This window comes from Schistocerca nitens, chromosome 7 (assembly GCF_023898315.1).
Source record: "Schistocerca nitens isolate TAMUIC-IGC-003100 chromosome 7, iqSchNite1.1, whole genome shotgun sequence".
NCBI lineage: Eukaryota > Metazoa > Arthropoda > Insecta > Orthoptera > Acrididae > Schistocerca > Schistocerca nitens.
In genome coordinates, this window is record NC_064620.1 from 344566336 (window position 1) to 344592422 (window position 26087).

Sequence of the window (26087 nt, forward strand, 5' to 3'; positions counted from 1 at the left end):
CCCACCATGTACATCTTCGTTGTTTTGGATATTGTCCGGCTTTACCAGATATTAGTGAGTTAAACCGTTGTGGCTCGACCAAGTGCGATTCCTCGTTTTACTTCTTTCTCACACTTTCTTGGGTCATTGATCGGAGCCCCTAGATAAACACAATCATTCACTACCTCCAGATCCTTTAAGCATTCTGTAAGTTGGATTTGGCGATTAGTAACCATTACTTAGGATTTTTTCATGTTTATCCCTAGAGCGAAACTTTAACTAATAGTTTCCACTGTGGGGAGAAAACATCTAGGCCTGCTCGCTCTCCTGATCTCAATGCATTGGACTCTTATTTTTGGGAGTATTTATAGCACATAATATATTCAAGACCTATTGCGAATGTTACCATCATTCGTCAGCTTATTCGAGAAGCACCGCAGCAGATACTGCAGACACCTGGAATATGGGAACGAGCAAGATAATCAACCCATTCTGCGGCGTTTAGATGTTTGTGTTAAAGCTATTTGTCGACGTATTGAGCATTTCGCTTAGACATCAGAAGAAAATATTTGAAAAGAAAGAAGACCTGTAGAATAACTTGGAAATTTGAAAACAAATTGACAGAAACGAGTCTAAAACGTAACAAAAAAAAAAGGTTCTGTAACTATGAAAGTAAAAAGAAATGACCGTATGCATAGCTGATTTTTACTTTTTTTTTAATCTTCTTAGCGCACTATTTTAACGAAGTAAGCAAAATAGGATACGAAAGTAGAATTTATGTGTCTGAATTTGTACGTAATGTGAAATGCGTGGAGTTAGTGCACATAACACTGAATGGCAGCTACAGCTTTCTTCTGGATATACGTCGACCGACGCTTTTCGCTGGCTTCTTGTTACAGTTGACAAAGAAATTTAAAAGCACAGCTTTTGGTACCAACGACGAATTCAACTTGACCGCTTTTAGTAATTAGAGACGTATACGTCAGTGACGGTTTCGCACTTCAATAGCTGCTGTCTCAGATATTTAGTGATATCACTAGTGACATGTGCAAAACACATCAAGCATTTCATTAAAACAAGTCTAAACATCGTAATGTAAACAAAATGAAATGTGAAATGCGGTACATACGTGCTCTCACAGCGGCTACTTAATAAAATCTGCTGTATAGTTTGCTAGAGGGCAGGTAGAGTGATCCTGGGTAAGTCATACACTCCTGGAAATTGAAATAAGAACACCGTGAATTCATTGTCCCAGGAAGGAGAAACTTTATTGACACATTCCTGGGGTCAGATACATCACATGATCACACTGACAGAACCACAGGCACATAGACACAGGCAACAGAGCACGCACAATGTCGGCACTAGTACAGTGTATATCCACCTTTCGCAGCAATGCAGGCTGCTATTCTCCCACGGAGACGATCGTAGAGATGCTGGATGTAGTCCTGTGGAACGGCTTGCCATGCCATTTCCACCTGGCGCCTCAGTTGGACCAGCGTTCGTGCTGGACGTGCAGACCGCGTGAGACGACGCTTCATCCAGTCCCAAACATGCTCAATGGGGGACAGATCCGGAGATCTTGCTGGCCAGGGTAGTTGACTTACACCTTCTAGAGCACGTTGGGTGGCACGGGATACATGCGGACGTGCATTGTCCTGTTGGAACAGCAAGTTCCCTTGCCGGTCTAGGAATGGTAGAACGATGGGTTCGATGACGGTTTGGATGTACCGTGCACTATTCAGTGTCCCCTCGACGATCACCAGTGGTGTACGGCCAGTGTAGGAGATCGCTCCCCACACCATGATGCCGGGTGTTGGCCCTGTGTGCCTCGGTCGTATGCAGTCCTGATTGTGGCGCTCACCTGCACGGCGCCAAACACGCATACGACCATCATTGGCACCAAGGCAGAAGCGACTCTCATCGCTGAAGACGACACGTCTCCATTCGTCCCTCCATTCACGCCTGTCGCGACACCACTGCAGGCGGGCTGCACGATGTTGGGGCGTGAGCGGAAGACGGCCTAACGGTGTGCGGGACCGTAGCCCAGCTTCATGGAGACGGTTGCGAATGGTCCCCGCTGATACCCCAGGAGCAACAGTGTCCCTAATTTGCTGGGAAGTGGCGGTGCGGTCCCTTACGGCACTGCGTAGGATCCTACGGTCTCGGCGTGCATCCGTGCGTCGCTGCGGTCCGGTCCCAGGTCGACGGGCACGTGCACCTTCCGCCGACCACTGGCGACAACATCGATGTACTGTGGAGACCTCACGCCCCACGTGTTGAGCAATTCGGCGGTACGTCCACCCGGCCTCCCGCATGCCCACTATACGCCCTCGCTCAAAGTCCGTCAACTGCACATACGGTTCACGTCCACGCTGTCGCGGCATGCTACCAGTGTTAAAGACTGCGATGGAGCTCCGTATGCCACGGCAAACTGGCTGACACTGACGGCGGCGATGCACAAATGCTGCGCAGCTAGCGCCATTCGACGGCCAACACCGCGGTTCCTGGTGTGTCCGCTGTGCCGTGCGTGTGATCATTGCTTGTACAGCTCTCTCGCAGTGTCCGGAGCAAGTATGGTGGGTCTGACACACCGGTGTGAATGTGTTCTTTTTTCCATTTCCAGGAGTGTATTTACCATCAAAAATCTCTGCTACAACTGTGAGACGTCAACCGTATTATAGTTACTATGAACTACAGCAACGAAAATCATGAGGCCTCTCCTATGTTTTCAGAGTTAATCAGTATAATACATACATATTATTCCATATTTATTTCCCTTCGAAATTTTTGGTATGGATCTCTTGGATCCCAGAAGCACCTATGATATATAGGGTGGTCAGAAATAGTGCGAAAAACTTGTAAGTGTGTTGCAGGGTAGGTTGTGCTAAGAAATAATTGTTAAGAAAAAAATCGATACATTGCGCTGTTTCCAATTTAATTATCATCGACGTTATCCAATCAAGTCGGTTCGGGTACAAATTCAAGTTCTTGCTCCCACTGAAATGTGGTAATGCACAGACATCTGTGGTTCCGTAAGTTGCTATTTGTCCAAGGGATCATCACCAGTTAAAATGTGGCATTATCTGTAATCATAAAAAGAAGCTAGGCGCGCAAAAGCTAGAATTATTCGGTTTTAGTAAAGCAAACGAAGAACAAATTTGGCGATACTGTATCTAGCAGGCTGCTCGAATTTGAGTACACAGCGACCTGACTGGCTAACTACAAAGCTAAGTAAGTCGGATATGGTGCATCTATGAATTTTTTCGTGTAATGTTATTTCAGAGCACAACCTACCGGGCAACACCCTCACAAGCTTTCCGGGTGGTTTTGACCACAATTTGTGCACGGTCCAGCCACATTAATATAACCATCGTCTATGGTCAAAGTCAATGTGCGATAACCGCTCGCCGGCCGGGATGGCCGAGCGGTTCTAGGCGCTACAGTGTGGAACCGTGCGACCACTACGGTCGCAGGTTCGAATCCTGCCTCGGGCACGGATGTGTGTGATGTCCTTAGGTTAGTTAGGTTTAAGTAGTTCTAAGTTCTAGGGGACTGATGACCTCAGAAAGAAGTTAAGTGCCATAGTGCTCAGAGACATTTGAACCATTTGATGACCGCTCACAGACGGCAGTTGGCGGCACTATAAGTGGAGGGCATATAAAGTAAGTTGGGAAGGGGGGGGGGGGAGGGGCGGACACGGGAAACAGTGCAGTCTTTGTCATAATGCGGAAATGGAGCAATCTTATCTGCCGTCCGAAAGGGTGGTGGTACCGCTGTGGTAAAAGTATACCGTGCACATAGCAAAATCGTGCAATCCAGCCGGCACTGAGGCAACTGTGGTGCACCACGGGCCATAGATGACAAGGGTGGACGATGACTGCGGAGATGTGTGCGGGCGATTAGTTGAGCACCTGACTGCACAGATGATCCAACGGCCACCTAGAGTGTCTCCTCAACGACCGTTCAGTGAACATTGTTGCGAATGGGCGTCTGCAGCAGACGCCTGGTTCATCGGACAGATTACCATTGGCGTGTACAGTGTGAAATGTTTGAAAGCAAACAGGAGCGTTATGGTCTGGGGATGTCGTCATCAGGAAGGCGCAGTGTATCAACACAAGTATGCATCTCTTCTCGGGGGCCGTGTCCACCCCTGCATGCAGTTTGTGTTTCCTCTGCATGATGGCATCTACCAGCAGGACAATGCAACGTGCCACATAGTTCACAGTGTACGTGCTTGGTTCAAAAAGCAACAAGATGAGTTTACCGTGCTTCCCTGGCCACTAAACTCACCGAATTTAAGCTGAATCAAGAATCTGTGGGATTTTCCCGTATGTTCGCGCCATGGATCCTCAACCGAGAAACCTAGCGCAGCTGGGCACGGCCCCATATCGCTCTCGGTGCCTTCCAGAACCTCACTGGCTCTCTTCCTGTACGTCTGGTAGCGGTTCGCGCAGTAAAATGTGGTTACTCAAGCTTTTGACAGATGGTCACATTAATGCTACTTGACAGTGTATATTTTTCTACCAGCAACGCTGAATTCTCTTTACACCATTCCATCGCTCACTCAACTCATGTGAACAAAAGTAGACAAGATATCTGACCGGTGAATTCTGTACTGCTAGCGCTGAAGCGGTGAGGTCGCGAACTTCCTTTGATGTTTCGCTAGAAGACTGATCGCCAGCGCAACACGAACGGACACTAGCTAATGCGTATCGACCACGACCAAATGCAGTTCGTTCGCACTGGCCTACCGTTTACACCAGAGAGAACTCTCGTTCTTTACCCGTTCGCTTGTGTTCGGAACTGTGTAAAGGGGGCATAACTGTCTCCTTTTACACTGGAGTAGCAGAACGTGTAAGGAGCCATGTTGTATCGTGCCACATTTGAACGACATATTAATGTTATAATAGTTTCACCATCCTATTTTCTTCGTGCGATGGCGTTGTCCCAGCACAGAAGTATCCGTTTTCAGTTCATTGCTTTTGCTGAGAAGTTGAAATTTAGGATGTTATCTCATCTACATAATGAAGTCGGTGGTCTACAGGGAAGCCATCTATTTTTTATCGTATATTCCATCTAAAGCAAATAGCAAACTTCTTGTGACCGAAGGGAGCAACACGCTTTAATTGACATTCTCAGTTGGCCGCTGTAACCGAGCGGTTCTAGGCGCTTCAGTTCGGAACCGAGCTGCTGCTACGGTCGCAGGTTCGAATCGTGCCTCGGGCGTGGATGTGTATGATGTCCTTAGGTTAGTTAGCTTTAAGTACTTCTAAGTCTAGGGGACTGATGACCTCAGATGTTAAGTAGCATAGTGCTTAGAGCCATTTGAACCATTTGACATTCTCATGCAGCAATGAACAACAATACTATATGGGTCACTGAAAGTATAGTAAAGCACAAACAACAGTTAAGTGTAAGCCAGTAATAAGGAATTATTCAAGGTACAAAATTATTCTTGAACTGTGATCAGCAGTGGAAATGAAACGGTAAGTGTTTCGACAGTCTCCACAGAATAGTTAACTATCACTAATTGATTAAGTCCAACGGGAAGGTTACCACTAAAATCAACTAATAGGAAGTTGTAGACAGAGTCCAAATCCCACTTCGGAGAAATTACAACACGTAGAAGTTAAGATTCATCTGCTTCGTACACTGCCGGCCGCGATGGCCGTGCGGTTCTGGCGTTGCAGTCCGGAACCGCGGGACTGCTACGGTCGCAGGTTCGAATCCTGCCTCGGGCATGGGTGTGTGTGATGTCCTTAGGTTAGTTAGGTTTAAGTAGTTCTAAGTTCTAGGGGACTTATGACCTAAGATGTTGAGTCCCATAGAGCTCAGAGCCATTTGAACCATCCTACACTCTGTCGAGGAGTCCTTCCACCACCTACTACAAACGGGTCCTGCAGCGAGCGATGGCCATTTCTAACGCTTGATGACATAAATGGAATTTATGACCATATTCTTTCATGATTTACTTTTTATTGCTGTTGTTGTTATACTTTTGCAAATGTGTATCTTGACATTGACCTTGAAATGAGGCTGCTTTTCACCTGGTTTCATTGGCACATTAACGTGACGCTCCCCAGTACTATCCAAAGAGCTATGCATGTGTACAAGCATCTTTCGATGCTGCATTTTCTTGCACAGCTCTAGCAAATAGCCGGAAGCGTGACAAGTCTCTCGGGAGGCTTACTGATTGTGGCGGACAATCATGCGCTTGGCCGCAAGAGCTCGCTTTTAGAAGAGTTGAACACAAACGTTTTGTGACTCTTGTTCTCTTTATTCTTTCTTAGTTCTCGTCAGCCTCGTGGTCGTCGGTTGCCGGTCGTAGTGCTAGGCTCACTTTATTTTGCTGCTACAAGCCTCTGAGCATAACAAGGAAACAAATATCAAACTACGAGAGTATTCGTAAAGTAAGGTACGATCGGCCGCGAAATGAAAACAATAGGTGAAAATCAAAAGTATTTTATTTGGAATAGTTTCCAGCTACTTCTCTACAGAGTCGCCACTCCGATTTAGACATTTGTTTTAGCGCTCAACTTTTCAACACCTTCGTCGTAGGAGGCAGCCACCTACGCTTCTCGCCCATTCTCTACGCTGGTCTGTGCCAAAATGCCTTCGTAGTCAGCGGTTCACGTGAGCAGCAATGAACATCAGAGGGAGCGGCTCTGAGCACTATGGGACTTAACATCTGAGGTCATCAGTCCCCTAGAACATACTTAAAACTAACTAACCTAAGGACATCACACACATCCATGCACGACGCAGGATTCGAACCTGCGATCGTAGCGGTCACGCGGTTCCAGACTGAAGTGCCTAGAATCGCTCGGCCACAGAAGCCGGCCATCAGAGGAAGCCAAGTCTGTGCAGTATCGTGGGTGATCAAACACTTCCCACCGAAAACGCTGCATGTACATGCTTATTGCCTCTGCAGTATGCCGCTGAGAATTGTCATGAAGAAGGAACTGCATGAATCAGGCACAACCTTGCAGCAGGCATTCACATCTGGCGCGACACACTATTTTTCTTGGCATCTTTAGCTCACTGTGTGCTCAGAACTAAAAAGAGTGGCGTGACACAATCAACAGGTGTATTTGACAGATCTGTGCAAAGCTTAATCGGATTTTCAATGTCGTTTCCATTTCGCGACCATTCGGACCTTACTTTCCGAATAGCGCTCGTGCATACAGCCACCACAGGACAAACTAAACAGAAACGAATAGCGCACAGATATAGCTGGCAATGCTAAGTACAATAAACGCCCACAATCAAGACACAGGTGAAAGTGAAGTGTTCAGTTCTGGTGTGTTCATTGTAATGTTGAGTCATACGAGCCAGTGGTTGGTGGTGAGTGGTGCTCGGCGACGGCTTGGCTGCTCGGAGGACGGAGGCTGCTTTGGCAGAACGTGTCCGGCTAGGTTCTTGGTGGCTGCTTAACTACCTCCCAGGCGGAAGGTTACTCGATCAGTTTCCAGATGGCATGTGATCAGTGTAGGAAACTAGTTCTGTGGTCATGTTGCCTCCTAGGACGCTTTTGACGCCATCATGTCGTGCTGAAATTTGTGTAAGACAATCGATAAATATGTTTACGTTACCGGTGGTGGACGCGACAAAGTGTCTGTCAGCAATTCCGTGTTTATTTATCGGGGCTGGTTTGTAGCAAGGGGGTCGCCGCCAGTCTTAGCTGTGTTGCGTACAGCCGAGGTCCCAGGGAGAGCTTTAGAATGCTACCACATACCTTGCTACTCAGGAGCCTGAGCGCCTTGGTCCATGGAGCTGACGTCTACCGTTTTGACTGTAAGCATATTGGCTTGATTGCGAATTGTTGCTACAGGGAAAAATAAACATTAATCTCGGAATGTATAGGGAACAACTGACAGATATAATAGTGATTAAAAATAACAGTACCATTTTTCTGTCTCCCAGAAGAAACTTAATTTCCACTGCTTCAGATGAAAATTTCATAGAAAGGCGTGTGTACCTAGGGGAATCGTTAAATTCGCATTCCTTACTAGGTTTTCTTGGTACAGTGTCTAGCCACATTAAGATGAACACCTGTCAAACACCTGAATAACCACCTTCTACACCGCAGACCTCTGCGAGACATGAAAGAAGAGAGTCGGTGGAGTTCTGGAAAGCACCAACAGGGTTGTGGAGCCATGCTGTAGCCAGCTGCGCTAGATTTCTCGGTTGAAGATCCATGGCGCGAACAATGCAGTCGAGAAGGTCCCAAATATTCTCGACTGTATTTAAATCCGGGAAGTCTGATGACTGGGGGTGTATGGCAACTTCACCCTGGTGCTCTCTGAATCACTCGTGTACATTGCGAGCTGTTTACTACGTTGCATTGGCCTGGTGGGTGATGCCATCGTGCAGAGGAAAAGCAGATGGCATATAGGGATGGACATGGTCCTCAAGGATACATGCATACCTGTGTTGATAAATTATTTGCTTTGGAATGAGGAGATCACACAGCGAATGTCTTCCAGCTTGGATCCTTTCTACAGTTGCTTTCAGACATTTCATACCATACATGCTAATGGCCATCTGTTTGATGGAGCATAAAACGTGATTCATCTTGAAAGAACACTTGTCGTCACTCAGTGGACGTCCAATTGCGGTATTGGCGTGCAAATCCCAGCCTCTGTCACTGATGAACAACAGTCAGCATGAGAGCAAGAAACACGGACCTGCTGCTGAGGCCCACATGCAGCATTGTTCACTGAAAGACTATTGAGGAGACAATGTAGGTATCCTCTTGGTTCATCTGGACCATCTGTTGCCCACCAGTTGCGTGTCTACTCGCATGTACACTTCTCCACAGCCGTCGTTCACCCCTGTTATCTACGTCGCATGGTGGACCAGTTGCCTCGGGGCGAGTTTTGGATAGCACCATTTTGCCCACCACGGTGTACTTTAACCATGGCGGCACGTGAGCAGTTTACTGACTTAGTAGTTCCGGAAATGTTTCCATGCTTGGCCCAAAAGACGATGGTCATGTCCATTTGGACGTCAGATAAATTGCTCCGTTTCCGCGTTATGACAACGACTTCGCTGTTTTGCGAATCCCTCCCGACATGCTTTATGTGCCCTCCACTGCTAGTGCCCCCACTTGCTTTCTATAAGTGATTATTGCATGTTGATGTTGAACATGGGTGGCGTTCACATTAATGTGACTTGACAATGTAAAAGTTTGAGATGAAACAACCATTTGAGTATTCTTACCCAGTTTCCCACGTCTTTTCATTGTGGAGTTAAAGCGATCTATCTTTTTTCCAGGTGGTTGAGCTGCGGATAGTACAAGCGAAAGAAGACAAGGGAACAACGAATCACGTCGAATGAAGTTACGGGCTATATCTCCTTAGAAATGTACTGTGTTTATATTTGCTATCCCAAACGAGAACATCACCATCACCCTCCTGTGTCCTTATGTAGAGTATATGCCACATCAAACTATTTTTTTTCTAACTCAGGGAATAAACTAAACTTTCTGTGTGTCTGATTGTGGCATATACTTTACAACATTTGTCTTCTGTGCATCACTTCTTTTCGTTCCTACATGTTCTTATGGGGTATCATAATCTGTTTGAAATAAGCTGATAATTGCAGTGTCAGCGTGTGTTCAAGAAATAAAGGTAATTTCTAAAGGTATTTAGTAATTTTGAACTAATTTGTGTTTAGAATATGCTGAGGTACCCTACACTATGAAATAATTGTGTTCAATTCATCACAGCAACATAGTGATTTTTTTTTTTTTTTTCAATGTAGCACTAGGTTCGGCAACGACCTAGACTTGCACTTTCCAGTGGCATTGTTTTCAAGAATTTTAGGTATTTAATACTAAATTTTCTGAGCATTCCATTTTATTCAGTAATTTTTAACACAAATAGTATTCACTTTCCTCATGACCCGAAATTTTGGTGCACCACATTAATTTTGAACTGTGGTATAGTAGTCTTATCTTGTCCCAGAACAGTGAATTGACTACAGTAGAAACTTTTAATTCCTAAAATCTAAGCTCAGTACTGAGGAAGTTATACAAAACGTAATTTAATGCACAATTTTGATATTGCCAGAACATCATAAATAAAACAATGGGCAATGTCCAGGAAGTAAACATAGCACTTATGTATGACGTAAATCCAAGAGACTTTTCACATGGATTAAATGTAGGGCACGAAGGTATCTAGAGCTACGTCTTGGAGCAACAATATCCCAGAGATTCTCGCCTAATCAGGCTCTGGAAGTAAACCCATATATGCAATGTATTTCTATTAACTGCCTAAAAAACCTAATAATTTAACGTAAGTCTGTGTGTATTGTTTCTGTTGATTCGAAATGTTAAAGGACTGGACGTAAGAGCATAGAAATCTCGGTTTCAGTAGTTGATATGATTCACAACGAACAAATAACCACACTATACACGCTGAATCATAGGATGATATGGTATAAACAACTGCGACGAAAATATTATGAGTGAGAGATATCGCTATATCATCATCTACATCTACAAATACTGTGCAGTCCATCAAAACCGCAGCGCCAGAAAGTATAGTAGAAAGAATGCATAATTAAATTTTTAGATGATTGTGGGACATACAGGGTGTAAAATACAATACCCAGATCTGGCAGCAACTATGGCTCTAAAGTAGATGGTCGACGTGTCAGACGTGAGCTTTGATGACATATGGTTCCGACATTTCACACTCCTTCAACTCTCTGCAAGAGTTCATGAATCAAAATGGCGGGTGGTAGCACATAAGACTCTCAGGAGCCAGACATTTTCATCGGGTGAGAAACGAGGAGAAGATACTGGCCAGAGCAACAGACGAACAGCCCCTATACCAAGGTAGATCAGGACAACACAGGTATCACATTGTTTTCCATTATCTTATTCAAAGATAACGTGACAGAGAGCAGCAGTCTGCAATCTGGTAGTGCACGAGGGGCAACATCAAAGATACAACAACTGCATAATCCTGCTCCCCTTCTTTGACATCATCGCTCAACTGTCCTATGTGCAAATTGGTGGTAAATTCAAAAAATACAGGAAAATTACAGAATCCATGGTTTTCCATGATATCACAGGCCACTTGTGTTATGAGCCCAGTTGTCCTAAGTGTAAAATAGTGAGAAATTAAAAGAAAGCCACCATGGACAATTGTCACAGTGGTGGGAAATAAAAGATGGCAGACCTGCATTGTTGCAAGCTCACATATCCTACGTATAGAAACCAAGATGGTCACAAGGCTTTCCTGAGCCCTCTGACGTCACAATCCAAGATGAGTGACCTATGGACAGGAGGTTCAGCCTGTATAATTGGTAGTTTGCATTTTCTACTTATCGAATCCAAGATGGCGGACGAGGGGATATGAAGCCAGCCTATGTGGCTGCCTTATCACTTGGCTAAGTTCAGAACGCAAGATTTTCCCCCCATGTCTCAGAGGAATAAGGTCACTTATCAAATCCAAGAGCCCAGTTTACAATTGTGGTAGCCTTGTTGCCACAAATTTAAAAAGTTTCCTCCATCTACCTGATACACGATTTTCTGACACAACTTGCATATTTAAATAATCTTTCCTTACCCCACATGCCTATGGTAAGAGTCCAGTTGACTTAAGTTTAAAACGGTGTGCTGCTTAAAGATTTCCAGTAGGCAGAGACAGGAACAATCGTTTTTTTAGACAAATGTGGGAAAGTCCCCATGCCACCTGCCCACCCTTGTACACACACTGTCACTGTACCTGCACACCATCGTACAATTCCCAGATACCATCACATATTCATAACTATCAGGACTTAGTCACAAGCTTAGAATCCAAGAGTTTACTTGTGCCGATTATAAATTAGTAGGAAATTCTAGTTTAAAAAGTAAGTGGGCTACTCACTTGTTGGAGGCTAGCCATAGACAACAGGCATCATGCCACTGACCCAAGGCATCAAGTCTAGAGTTTAGAACCCGAACCCACTTGCCATAAGTTAAAAATTGTGGGAATTTCAAAAGGCCAAGTTAGGAGTTCAATCTTTTGCCATCACTGTGCTATTTGTGATGGCGCTGCTGTCTCTTGCATAACCACTCTGACATCGCAGCCGATGAGACCTAAGCCAAAATGACGGGAATTATTCAAAATGCAAGAAGCACACTTATGTTTGTACCCAAATCGAAGATGGCGGGACATTCAGTGTATCCTAAGGTTAAAATTATGCCAATTGCACACTGGCCCACATAAACGTTTTTCAAGCACCCCTGTCCTCTGGGAGAAGTTGAGCTGCTGAATGTCAGCAGGAATTAAAGTACGGAATGGCTTAACAGCTATTAAACAAGCACCAACCGATATGGTCAGTAGTCTGCCACAAGATCGTAAAAACACGCGAGAGTTATATGCACCAGGTATGTACCTCATCCATTTGTGAAAAAAAAGTGTTTATATGAAGCGGACAGCTAAGTCATCACCATCAAATAAGTTTCAAAAAGAGACGACGAAAAAAGAATGTGTTGCTATGAGAATAGCGGTCTGTAACCCAGCCCTCTGCAGCTTCCTAAGATTAAAATATATCAGTCAAAATGCAGGATCACAGCATATCCGAGCAGCCGATACCCAGACGCTGCCACCAGGAGGGTAACAGGGGTATTCAGACAGTTGAGTATTTGCCATCTCACAGCAGCGGGTTACAGATTGTGAAGACCGTTAGACAGCTGGCCACTGGCACAACAGAGCATGCCGCCGTAGACGCATTCCTCTGCATTCTTGTCGGCCGATGTGGCCTTGCGGTTCTAGGCGCTACAGTCTGGAGCCGAGCGACCGCTACGGTCACAGGTTCGAATCCTGCATCTGGCATGGATGTGTGTGGTGTCCTTAGGTTAGTTAGGTTTAAGTAGTTCTAAGTTCTAGGGGACTGATGACCTCAGATGTTAAGTCCCATAGTGCTCAGAGCCATTTAAACCATTTGATCCTCTGCATTCTTCCTTAGACGCCCAGATGTACTACACCTCTTCATAGATTAATTCAACTAGCTGTACTGCAATGAACAAGTTCTTCTGCTATATGAAAATGTGTTTCTATAACTAATAAGGTTTTTTTCTATAGGAAGGCTCTGGTGCGATAGAAATTTCTTACTTTAAAGTCAGTACCGCCATTAAACTGTTTTTTATTTGCAGTGTTACATTTACACGGTCATGATTTCGGCTTTAAAGTGCCATTATCAAGTGTTTTAATTTTATATAGTGCCTAAGATGACATACTGTCGTATTTAAAACACACTATTAGACACATTGTATTTTAAGTACGACAGTACGCCATCTTACGCACTGTATAACATTAAAACACTTCATACTCGCACTTTAAAGCCGAAATCATGATCGTGTAAATGTAACACTGCAAGTAAAAAACAGTCTAATGGCGGTACTGACTTTAAAGAAATGTATTATGACTGTGGCCCCGCATTATGAAAAAATTAAGACATTTCTCAGTAGCCATATCAAAGGAGAGTTTTATGTTCTTCTCCTCTGTCGGCAAAAGATTTTCGAGCTCGTAATCGATCAGCGTGGAGTAAGGTTCTGTTTGCTGGCAACTTCTCTTTTTGGTGAAATGGAGACGTCCCGCGACTCTAACAAGAATATCGTGAAGTAAGCACTGAAACATGTCATACACTGGGAGGATACTGGGAAAGTGTGATGCATGTCTAAATATAAGCCAATACCTCCAATTCCAGAACACACACCCACAGGTTCGCTGCCGTTATCAAAAATGTATTATAGCATTTATCGAACGAATTTACAGACTGGCTACTGGAATTACAACAGGTCAGTATGTCTATATAAAAGTGTATGATCTCAGAATTCAAATTTATAGTTTCAAGGAAAGTACACCAGCTCGAACGTTTACACCGGATTTCTAAATCGTTTAAGACGAATGCTGGTGTGGTTCCCTCAATGAGATCACTCCTGATTTATACCCTCATCAGTGTCACCTAGTATTTTGTCTCGAATGATCTTGATGTAGACTATGTTAAACTCTGAGTCTCAATCCTCCAAACAAAAGCAATCTAGTGTTCGGCATACATTTTAAGTGAATCCTACCATAAATTGTAACGAAAGACTTGGCTTCTGTCTAAGCTGCTTGCAGTTATAGAAGATGTGACAAATAAATGTTGTAGTTCACTTCATCCTCTGACAGAATCTCTCAATAGGATAATGGGCTGGTACAACTTTATTCCTTTTTTTTTCAATTTTTCTATTAAATCATTGACTTAGGAATGGAAATAGGCGAAGTTCGTTTCGATATCAATCAGTTTTACCTCGCTTTAAAAACATTGAACTTTTTATGGAAATGAACGAATTTTGTATCGAAATCAGCAAATTTCGCGGTGAAGTCAAATAATTCTGCAAAGAAATCACTCAATTTTGTGTCGAAGTCAGTCAATTTTTCGTTGAAATCAGTGAATATTGTGCTGAAATAATACAATTTTGTGTCGCTGCAAATCATTTCATTCATAAATAACTGCTGCACCCTATATACGTCGGCACCCATTAACGTAGGGGGCTGCAGGATTGTCATAGCTGTAGGCCTTAGTATGCCATTAGTGAACTATGTACTTCATCAAACCAATGTAGCATGGCTTGGGCCTTGTAATACAGCCATCCACCCTGCCGGAAGTATGGTGGATACGTACAGTGAATTTTATTGTTGTGCCTGTGCAAAATATCTACTGATATTATATAACTTCACATAAAGAAATTTTTAAAATAAGCATTTTAATACGCATCTCACTGGCACACAATGAAGGGAACAGACATACGCAGAGCAGCATCGTCTGAAGTCTGAATTTAAGTTTGTTTCAGATATTCTATTAATATCATGAACAAGATCAAAAAAGAACATTATCTCAGCCTGTTCTCTCTATCACAATAACAGTCACACAAGTGGCTAGCGAAATGTGTACATAGCGCTGAAAGAGATGCATGTCATGACATTTTATAAAATCAGTAAGATGCTACAGAAATGGTGTACTTCACACCATCCATCACTTCTCCGTTTGACAAACTCCAAGATCAGTATGGAGTACAACTTGGTTTTTCACTTTCATGCCGAAACCAAGGAAATTTCCATCGAAATGGGCTTTGGTATTAACAAATTTTTCTTCTTCAAAAACGCTTTTCTTGTCATCGTCAATCTACATTTTACATCCTCTCTTCTTCGGCCTTCATCATTTATTTTCCTGCCCAAATAGTAAAACTTCACTACTACTTTTAGTGTTCCGTTTCCTAATCTAATTCCCTTAATTCGACTACATTCCGTTAGCCTTGTTTAGCTTTTGTTGATGTTCATCTTATATCCTCCTGCCAAGGCGCTGTCCATTTCGTTTAACTGCTCTTCCAAGCCTTCGCTATCTCTGACAAAATTATAACGACATCAGCAAACCTCAGTGCTTTTATTTCCTCTCCCTGAACTTTAATTTCTACTCCCAATTTATCTTTGGTTCCATTTATTGCTGCTTAATGTGCAGATTGAATAACATCGGCAATAGGCTACAACCTTGTCTGACTCCCTTTTCTACCACTGCTTCCTCTTCGTGGTCCTCGAGTCTTTCAGCTGGCGTCTAGTTTCTCCAAAAGTTGTAAATAGCCTATCGGCCACTATATTTTGCTTTATTTTTCAGTTTCGTGACGAAATCAAAGAATTTTGCAGTGAAGTAGGCTTCGACGTTAGCAAATTTCTCTTCTTCAGAAACGCTTTTCTTGCCATTGTCAGTCTATATTTTGTATCCCCTCGACTTCGGCCGTCATCAGTTATTTTTCTGCTGCCTTCAGAATTTCAAACATAGTATTCCAGTCCACATTGTCAAAAACTTTCTGCTAGCGTACATAAGCTATAGATGTGGGTTTGCCTTTCCTTAACCCATTTTCTAAGAGAAACCGTAACATCGGTATTGCCTCTGATGTTCCTACACTCCTCCCGAATCCAAACTGACCTTTCCCGATTTTTCCATTCTTCTGTAACATATTCGTGACAGTACTTTGCAAACATGACTTATCAAAGTGATAGTTCACTAATATTCACACCTGCCAGCACCTGCTTTCTTTGCAACTGGAATTATTACGTTTTTCTTGAAGTCTGAAGTCTGATACATATTCCGAACCAGGTGGAATAGTTTTGTCACTGCTGGCTCTCCCAAGGCTATCAGTAGTTCTAATGGAATGTCGTATACTCCAGAGGCCTTGTTTCGAATTAGTTCTTATTAAACACGGTTTTCTGAAACTCCTTCACCAAGGAAGATGAAGTAAGTATTCCTGAATTCCAATCAAGAACAACAGCCAAGATGAGAAACATAGAATAGATATCCTCAGAGTAACGAAGCACCTTAAATCACTTAATAAAGGCAAGGCCTCCGGTCCAGATTGTATACCAGTCAGGTTCCTCTCAAAGTATGCTGATAAAATAGCTCCATATTTAGCAATTACACTCCTGGAAATTGAAATAAGAACACCGTGAATTCATTGTCCCAGGAAGGGGAAACTTTATTGACACATTCCTGGGGTCAGATACATCACATGATCACACTGACAGAACCACAGGCACATAGACACAGGCAACAGAGCATGCACAATGTCGGCACTAGTACAGTGTATATCCACCTTTCGCAGCAATGCAGGTTGCTATTCTCCCATGGAGACGATCGTAGAGATGCTGGATGTAGTCCTGTGGAACGGCTTGCCATGCCATTTCCACCTGGCGCCTCAGTTGGACCAGCGTTCGTGCTGGACAGCAGACCGCGTGAGACGACGCTTCATCCAGTCCCAAACATGCTCAATGGGGGACAGATCCGGAGATCTTGCTGGCCAGGGTAGTTGACTTACACCTTCTAGAGCACGTTGGGTGGCACGGGATACATGCGGACGTGCATTGTCCTGTTGGAACAGTAAGTTCCCTTGCCGGTCTAGGAATGGTAGAACGATGGGTTCGATGACGGTTTGGATGTACCGTGCACTATTCAGTGTCCCCTCGACGATCACCAGTGGTGTACGGCCAGTGTAGGAGATCGCTCCCCACACCATGATGCCGGGTGTTGGCCCTGTGTGCCTCGGTCGTATGCAGTCCTGATTGTGGCGCTCACCTGCACGGCGCCAAACACGCATACGACCATCATTGGCACCAAGGCAGAAGCGACTCTCATCGCCGAAGACGACACGTCTCCATTCGTCCCTTCATTCACGCCTGTCGCGACACCACTGGAGGCGGGCTGCACGATGTTGGGGCGTGAGCGGAAGACGGCCTAACGCTGTGCGGGACCGTAGCCCAGCTTCATGGAGACGGTTGCGAATGGTCCTCGCCGATACCCCAGGAGCAACAGTGTCCCTAATTTGCTGGGAAGTGGCGGTGCGGTCCCCTACGGCACTGCGTAGGATCCTACGGTCTTGGCGTGCATCCGTGCGTCGCTGCGGTCCGGTCCCAGGTCGACGGGCACGTGCACCTTCCGCCGACCACTGGCGACAACATCGATGTACTGTGGAGACCTCACGCCCCACGTGTTGAGCAATTCGGCGGTACGTCCACCCGGCCTCCCGCATGCCCACTATACGCCCCCGCTCAAAGTCCGTCAACTGCACATACGGTTCACGTCCACGCTGTCGCGGCATGCTACCAGTGTTAAAGACTGCGGTGGAGCTCCGTATGCCACGGCAAACTGGCTGACACTGACGGCGGCGGTGCACAAATGCTGCGCAGCTAGCGCCATTCGACGGCCAACACCGCGGTTCCTGGTGTATCCGCTGTGCCGTGCGTGTGATCATTGCTTGTACAGCCCTCTCGCAGTGTCCGGAGCAAGTATGGTGGGTCTGACACACCGGTGTCAATGTGTTCTTTTTTCCATTTCCAGGAGTGTACAACCACTCGCTCACAGGAAGATCCGTACCTAAAGATTGGAAAATTCCTCAAGTCACACCAATACCCAAAAAGGGAAGCAGGAGAATTACAGGTCTATATCACTAACGTCGATTTGCAGTAGGGGTTTGGAACATATACTGTATTGGAACATTATGAAGTACCTCGAAGAAAACGATTTATTGACACACAGTCAGCACGGCTTCAGAAAATATCTTTCTTGTGAAACACAACTAGCTCCTTATTCTCATCAAGTAATAAGTGCTATCGACAGGGGATGTCAAATTGATTCCATATTTTTAGATTTCCAGAAGGCTTTCTACACCGTTCCTCACAAGCGTCTTCTAACCAAACTGGGTACCTATGGAATATCGCCTCAGTTGTGCGACTGGATTCGTGATTTCCTCTCAGAAAGGTCACACAGTTCGTACAACTAGCTCTTTATACTCATGAAGTAATGAGTGCTATCGACAGGGGATGTCAAATTGATTCCATATTTTTAGATTTCCAGAAGGCTTTCTACACCGTTCCTCACAAGCGTCTTCTAACCAAACTGCGTGCCTATGGAATATCGCCACAGTTGTGCAACTGGATTCGTGATTTCCTCTCAGAAAGGTCACAGTTCGTAGTAATAGACGGAAAGTCATCGACTAAAACACAAATAATATCCGGCGTTCCCCAAGGAAGTGTTATAGGCCCTGATCCATACTAACGACATCGGAGACAATCTGAGTAGCCGTCTTAGATTGTTTGCAGATGATGCTGTCATTTACCGTCTTGTAAAGTCATCAGATGATCAAAACGACTTACAAAATGATTGACGTAAGATATCTGTATGGTGCGAAAAGTGGCAATTGACCCCGAATAAGGAAAAGTGTGAAGTTATTCACATGAGTCAGACAAATCTGGATGCTGTAAATTCAACTAAATACTTAGAGATTACAATTACAAATAACCTAAATTGGAACGATCACATGGATAATATTGTCGGTAGAGCAAACCAAAGACTACGATTCATTGGCAGAACACTTAGAAGGTGCAACCGGTCTACTAAAGAGACTGCTTACACCACGCTTGTCCGCCCTGTTATGGAGTATTGCTGTGCGGTTTGGGATCCGCGTCAGGTGGGACTGACGGATGACATCGAAAAAGTACAAAGAAGGACAGCTCGTTTTGTATTATGGCGAAATAGGGGAGATAGTGTCACAGACATGATACGTGAATTGGAGTGGCAATCATTAAAACAAAGGCATTTTCCGTTGAGACGGGATCTTCTCACGAAATTTCAATCACCAGTTTTCTCCTCCGATTGCGAAAACATTCTGTTGGCACCCACCTACATATGGAGAAATGACCATCACGATCAAATAAGAGAAATCAGGGCTCGCACAGAAAAATTTAAGTGATCGTTTACCCCGCGTGCCGTTCGAGATTGGAACGGTAGAGAGACAGCTTGGTTCATCGAACCCTCTGTCAGGCACTTTATTGTGAACAGCAGAGTAGTCTCGTAGATGTATATGTAGAAGGCTCTGTCAAATTCTCTTCGTAGTGTCATATCTTCTATGTCATCTTCATCTAAATCATAATATCATTCTATAATATTACCCTCATCTCCCCTCTGTGTACTCCTTCCGCCTTTCAGTTTTCTCTTTTTTGCTGTGATAGCGCTGTAGATAGCCGAAGGGAACGCACCAGTTAGAAACACAAACTTACTCGTCAGTTGACTTCATCCAGTGACCAGCTGTACTCCAGTTTAGTGACCGATTCCTCCATTTCTTCTAGCTGACATTCGATATACTCATCGTCTCCTACGATAGTACATGCCATAAACAGAAGGAGTGCCCTAGTCACAAATTCTTTTTTGTGGCACTTAGATGCGTTGACCTCCTTTCGGTCCTCAAGAGAAAGTGTTCAGACTGAAGGAGTTTAGTTCAAACGGTCTTGACTTCTGTTGTGTCCGTAGAAAAAGCAAGAACTGTAAGAATTTCATAGAATAATGCTGAACGTTTTGAGTATTTGACAGGATAGAGCGAATGACGTTTTTTTTAACCAGGTGGTCTTGTGCCCAGCGTAGGTAACGGCGACTCCTACACTGATTACGAAATGACGGAAGTTCACAAGATTTCCGGCATAAAGCGTCCAGTCAGAGGTAATCACTGCAGCGAAACACTGACTGATACAACGGAGAAACTGGAGTGTCGTGGCACAACCAGACGGAACTCTGTTCTTATCAAGTGATCTGGTCTCGTGGTAAAGGAGACATTGACGCAAGCTGAACCGCTTCATGGAACCGCAGTTTCCGGTTGTATCAGAAGCTTCAGTAACTTCAATTAGAGCGCTCCTAGGACCCTGGAATGCTGTGACAGCGTACGAGTGTTGGACTCTCAATCGGTCTCTCTCTATCTACGTGCTGTGGACTAACGTGGCTTGTAGACTTAAGTGGAAAACTCTCGGACCGCGTTTTACGCTAGCATAAACCGATCAGGCCACACCGCTGATTGCAGTCGTGTGTATGTATGAACAATTCTTGTTCTGTGTCAATAACGGCAACGACCAGAAAGAAAATCAACAGTTTTGCCAATGGCAAAGACAGCAAGTGATATTACTTGGGATGAAATTTATAAGTTTCATGTCATATGATGTTAATTAGTACTACATTGCTGAAAGAATACAAAATTTGACCAGAATAAGCAGACTACACCTTGCTTTTTCCAGTAACATACACTTTGTTTATTTGTCCATCAAACTGGTCGGATACAAATTCGTATTTACAATATTTCACTCTTATTAGGAATACGGTATTTATAACGTTATATTTATTTATTTATAAATAGCTTATTAAAATTGATTTATGATGAAAACAGGCTTATACATACTCATCTGGAGAAATATATATCGATAATGTTATAAGTCATCAGCGTTGCCAAGCCGTCATGCGTATAAATATATTTGGTTTTCATTGTCCATCTACGTTTATCACATTCAGTGAAACAGAACGTAATTGTCTCTTCATAAAATTTATATCGCCACTCAATTAACTATGAAAGAAAATTACCTAATAGAGAATAATGTTTCGTTCTTCTCCGATTGTTGTCTGCGTGCTGCTCTCCTGTACAAATTACGCGCACACATACTCAGTGCATCACCCATCAGTTATTTAGAAAACAGCTGCTGTAATTGAGGTCACTTGATTGATATAAGTTCCATCAGCATTCGGACGGTGATAATAGAATTTCAGTTCTTAAAGAAGATTATCTGAGCTCCGTAATACTGGTAATAGGTGCATTTAATGCCAGGATAGATGCTGCTGTTTCAGTCTACGTCTTTCAACTTTCTTCTTTCCTCCTCTGTCGATATTATCCGCATTTCTACCGTCTGGAACAAACGTCATGTGTTATTAATACCCAACGGAAAGATAAACATCGGAAAGCTGACTCATAACAAAAAGGGATTCTACGATGTACTTGATCATAAATTGTGTAAAACCAAGCATCTGATTTGCAGACAAGCTGTTCAGTTTTTCTTACGACTAGCAATAAGGTATTCCCACAATATGCATGAAAAGCTGGAAAAAAACTGGAATGAACTTCATTATATATGCCACACAAAGATTTTGTTTTGTCTCGTATTTAAAATACGAGTGTTTTTAAATGAATGATACATTATTATAAAAATATATCCACAATTATATTATCGGATACATAAGTATGTACGCAATGTACAAATAAAATAGCTAGCGAAGAACAAACGTTCTCAAAGACCTTCAAATGCGGTAGCCTCTGAAAAATCCATCTGGGGAACCACAAACTGTCTGCGGGCATGTTCATATTCAAACGACCCTAATAGCTCTGGAGCACCTATTCGAAACTCTTCGGCGTATACCTTGCTGTAACGCCTGCACTTTATAGAAAATTATCTAAACACGACCTAAGGGAAATACATCTTCATTTACGTGCACCAAGACTTGAACAGCATACTTGAGATTACATTACTCGCCATTAAAATTGCTACACCAAGAAGAAATGCAGATGATAAACGGATATTCATTGGACAAATATATTATACTAGAACTGATATATGATTAAATATTCACGCAATTTGGGTGCATAGATCCTGAAAAATCAATACCCAGAACAACCATCTCTGGCCGTAATAACGGCCTTGATACGCCTGGGCATTGAGTCACACAGAGCTTGGATGGCGTGTACAGGTATAGCTGCTCATGCAGCTTCAACATGATACCACAGTTCATCAAGAGTAGTGACTGGCGTATTATGACGAGCCAGATGCTGGGCCGCCATTGACCAGACTTTTTCAGTTGGTGAGAGATCAGGAGAATGTGCTGGCCAGGGCAGCAGTCGAACATTTTCTGTATCCAGAAAGGCACGTACAGGACCTGCAAAATGCGGTCGTGCATTGTCCTGCTGAAATGTAGGGTTTCGCAGGGATCGAATGAAGGGTAGAGCCACGGGTCGTAACACATCTGAAATATAACGTCCACTGTTCAAAGTGCCGTCAATTCGAACAAGAGGTGACCGAGACGTGTAACCAATGGAACCCCAACCCGTCACGCCGGGTGATACGCCAGTATGGCGGTGACGGATACACGCTTGCAATGTGCGTTTACCGCGATGTCGCCAAACACGGATGCGACCATCATGATGTTGTAAACAGAACCTGGATTCATCCGAAAAAATGACGTTTTGCCATTCGTGCACCCAGGTTCGTCGTTGAGTAGACCATCGCAGGCGCTCCAGTCTGTGATGCAGCGTCAAGGGTAACCGCAGCCATCGTCTCCGAGCTGATAGTCCATGCTCCGGCTAACGTCGTCGAACTGTTCGTGCAGATGGTTGTTGTCTTGCAAACGTCCCCATCTGTTGACACAGGGATCGATATGTGGCTGCACGATCCGTTGCAGGCATGCGGATAAGATGCCTGTCATCTCGACTGCTAGTGATACGAGGCCTTTCGTATCCAGCACGGTGTTCCGTATTACCCTCCTGAACCCACCGATTCTATATTTCGCTAACAGTCATTGGATCTCGACCAACATGAGCAGCAATGTCGTGATACGACAAACCGCAATCGCAATACGCTACAATACGACCTTTATCAAAGTCGGAAACGTGATGGTACGCATTTCTCCTCCTTACACGAGGCATCACAACAACGTTTCACCAGGGAACGCCGGTCAGCTGCTGTTTGTGTATGAGAAATCGGTTGGAAACTTTCCTGATGTAAGCACATTGTAGGTGTCGCCACCGGTGCCATCCTTGTATGAATGCTCTGAAAAGCTAATCATTTGCATATCGCAGCATCTTCTTCCTGTCGGTTAACTTTCGCGTCTGTAGCACGTCATCTTCGGGGTGTAGCAATTTTAATGGCCAGTAGTGTATAAGCTTTCGCCCTAGTCATCGGTTTTATGGTCAAAGCGGGCATGACTCATTTTCTTCGTAAATGCAAAGATTCTTAACTTCTGACATTATGACTTCACCAGAAATTCTGTAAAACTTATTTTTTTGGTTGATTTCTATTTTTATAAAGCTGACAATAGTAGGTATAATGATGGAATTTGGATCTGAAATGTCGTCAAAAGTAATCAAATTATGTAAAATGTATATACTGTAGATTAAACTTTATCTCGTATAAAGGCACAATGTGCCAAACGCAAATCACTTGTTTTCTCAGTGACTGTCGGTCGCTGGCGAATTCGTCTGGCAGCAAGGCGCATCTTTCCACGTCACCATGTGGCATCTCTTGCTCGCTCGTGAAAAACTACCATAGGCTACCATAGACTGTCATAAGTAAGTGTAGACTAGGATAGTTTCCCTAGTAGTCTTCGTCAGTTAAGACAGTCACTACGTTACCTGTAAGTAGGGTGCGCTGCATACTTATCGGACATCACCTCATTCCGATCGCTTTGTCTGCGTATGCGATCAGTATCTTACTAAATTACTCTAGAAACCAGAAGCTGTGAACCGTCTAGATACTGAGCGAGGATATATAAAATGCCAGGTAACTTACGCAACTTTGTTGTTCTGCACAGTTGCCCTCCTGTCTGTTACTTGCAAATAAACTGTATTTATAGCAAAACTGAAAGTGTAAATGTTTGTTTCTGGTTTTATTCGAAAATTATTAATTTGTAACGTGACACAGAGGGATATTGCAGTAACAATAAAAAAATAAAAACTTGTCCTTTAGCGCTAGAAAACGTAATTTCCTTATACAAGGTAAAATTGAAAGAAAACGCAAAACAAAAACGTATCAAACATTGCTTCAGTACTTCGTTGAGATTGTGTAAAACACGTTTCCGTTATTCATGAACAGGTTTGTCAGTGATCAACAATAACATAAAATTCTTGCCTTTGATCATGGTAAAGAATGTTCTGTTGAATACAAAATAACAGCAATAGTCACGTAGATTTTTTTGTGTCTGCAATTTCACCAAAAGTAATTGCTTTGATTACACAAAATCGCAGTAGTTACGCTATCAACTAATTCTTTTACTTATAAAATGCTATTCATTTTTGTAAGGATGTAAAATACACAATGGATTAACACTGAATGATGTACAGTTATAATGATGTGCAAAACAAGCAAATAAAAAAATACAAATTGAAGTTGTCAGCTCCCAGTTTCTCTCTCACACATTCATTTATGTGTCTTTCCCTACCAATGCTGCCAACACTGCTGCCAATCCTGCCATTTACTACGTCATTTATGTGTCTCTCTCTTCATGTGTCTCGCACGGACTGAGCGTACATCCCAAGCACAGACTTACACACCAGTATGGCTGACGTTGTAGCACAGCCTAGTAGCTGACTGTATACTGAGGTCGACTTCTTGGGAAAAAAGGGTTCGTTGACAGACTTCTGCCGGCCGCTGTGGCCGAGCGGTTCTAGGCGCTTCAGACCGAAACCGCGCGACTGCTACGGTCGCAGGTTCGAATCCTGCTGCGAGCATGGCTGTGTATGATCTCCTTAGGTTAGTTAGGTTTAAGTAGTTCTAAGTCTAGGGGACTTATGACCTCAGATGTTAAGTCCCATAGTGCTCAGAGCCATTTGAATCATATCAGATGCCCGATATCACTCCAACTGCACCCCCCCCCCCCCGCACCATTACCATTACAGAGCCTCCACCAGCTTTAACAGTCCCCTGCTGACATGCAGGGTCCATGGATTCATGAGGTTGTCTCAGTACCCGTACACGTCCATCATCTCGATACGATTTGAAACGAAACTCGTCCGGCCAAGCAGCAAGTTTCCAGTCGTCAACAGTCCAATGTCGGTGATGACGGGCCCAGGTGAGGCGTAAAGCTTTGTGTCGTGCAGTCATCAAGGGTACACGAGTGGGCATTCGGTTCCGGAAGCCCATATCGATGATGTTTACTTGAATGATTCACTCCGCGACTCTTGTTGATGGCCCAGCATTGAAATCTGACGCAATTTGCAGAATGATTGTACTTCTTTCACGTTGAACGATTCTCTTCGGTCGTCGTTGGTGCCGTACTTCTTCCGGCCGCAGAGATGTCGGAGATTTGGTGTTTTACCGGATTCCTGATATTCACTGTACACTCATGTAATGTTCGCACGGGGAAATCCCCACTTCATCGCTGCCACGGAGATACTGTGTCCCATCGCTCGTGCGCCGACTAAAACACCACGTTCAAACTCACTTAAATCTTGATAACCTGCCATTCTAGCAGCACTAACCGCTCTAACAACTGCACCAGACACATGTTTGCTCAAATGGTTCAAATTACTCTGAGCACTATGGGACTTAACATCTACGGTCATCAGTCCCCTAGACTTAGAACTACTTAAACCTAAGTAACATCACACACATCCATGCCCGAGACAGGATTCGAACCTGCGACCATAGCAGCAGCGCGGTTCCGGACTGAAGCGCCTAGAACCGCTCGGCCACAATGGCCGGCACTTGTTTCCATTTGTATACGTTGCCAACCGCAGCGCCGTATTCTGCCTGTTTACATATCTCTATGTTTGAATACGCATGCCTATACCAGTATCTTTGGCACTTGAGTGTATTTTCTCCTCCCTAGATTGTTGCCATTTCTATTTTTTGTTTATATAATTTCTCAATCCTTCATGTGTTACTCCTCTTTATTTAGATGTACCTGAACATGCAACTCCATCACTGAGAAGCGGGTAGTACTATTAAAGGATAATACAACAACTGTTTGCGATTTATTTTTTCGAGGATCCA

At 44.0% G+C, this 26087-nt stretch overlaps 2 protein-coding genes across 4 annotated transcripts in view; one reads left to right on the forward strand and one right to left on the reverse strand.

Moving 5' to 3' along the window:
* LOC126194804 (sodium-coupled monocarboxylate transporter 1-like) overlaps nt 1–9619 on the forward strand; it is a 202557-nt gene extending 192938 nt beyond the window's left edge. For both annotated transcript variants that reach the window (XM_049933116.1, XM_049933117.1), the window contains one exon: nt 9259–9619. In XM_049933116.1, coding sequence (XP_049789073.1) covers nt 9259–9321 — 63 coding nt within the window. In that variant the 3' untranslated portion in view covers nt 9322–9619. The remainder of the gene's footprint in view (nt 1–9258) is intronic.
* Nucleotides 1–26087, reverse strand: part of LOC126194805 (sodium-coupled monocarboxylate transporter 1-like) — a 196175-nt gene that overhangs the window by 3103 nt on the left and 166985 nt on the right. The window contains exon 15 of one of the 2 annotated variants that reach the window (XM_049933118.1): nt 20607–21236. The exons of the other annotated variant lie outside the window; for it this stretch is intronic. Within the exon in view, the coding sequence (XP_049789075.1) occupies nt 21174–21236 (63 nt within the window). The 3' untranslated portion in view covers nt 20607–21173. Of the gene's footprint in view, nt 1–20606; nt 21237–26087 lie in introns of those variants that run through there. 2 annotated transcript variants of the gene reach the window in all.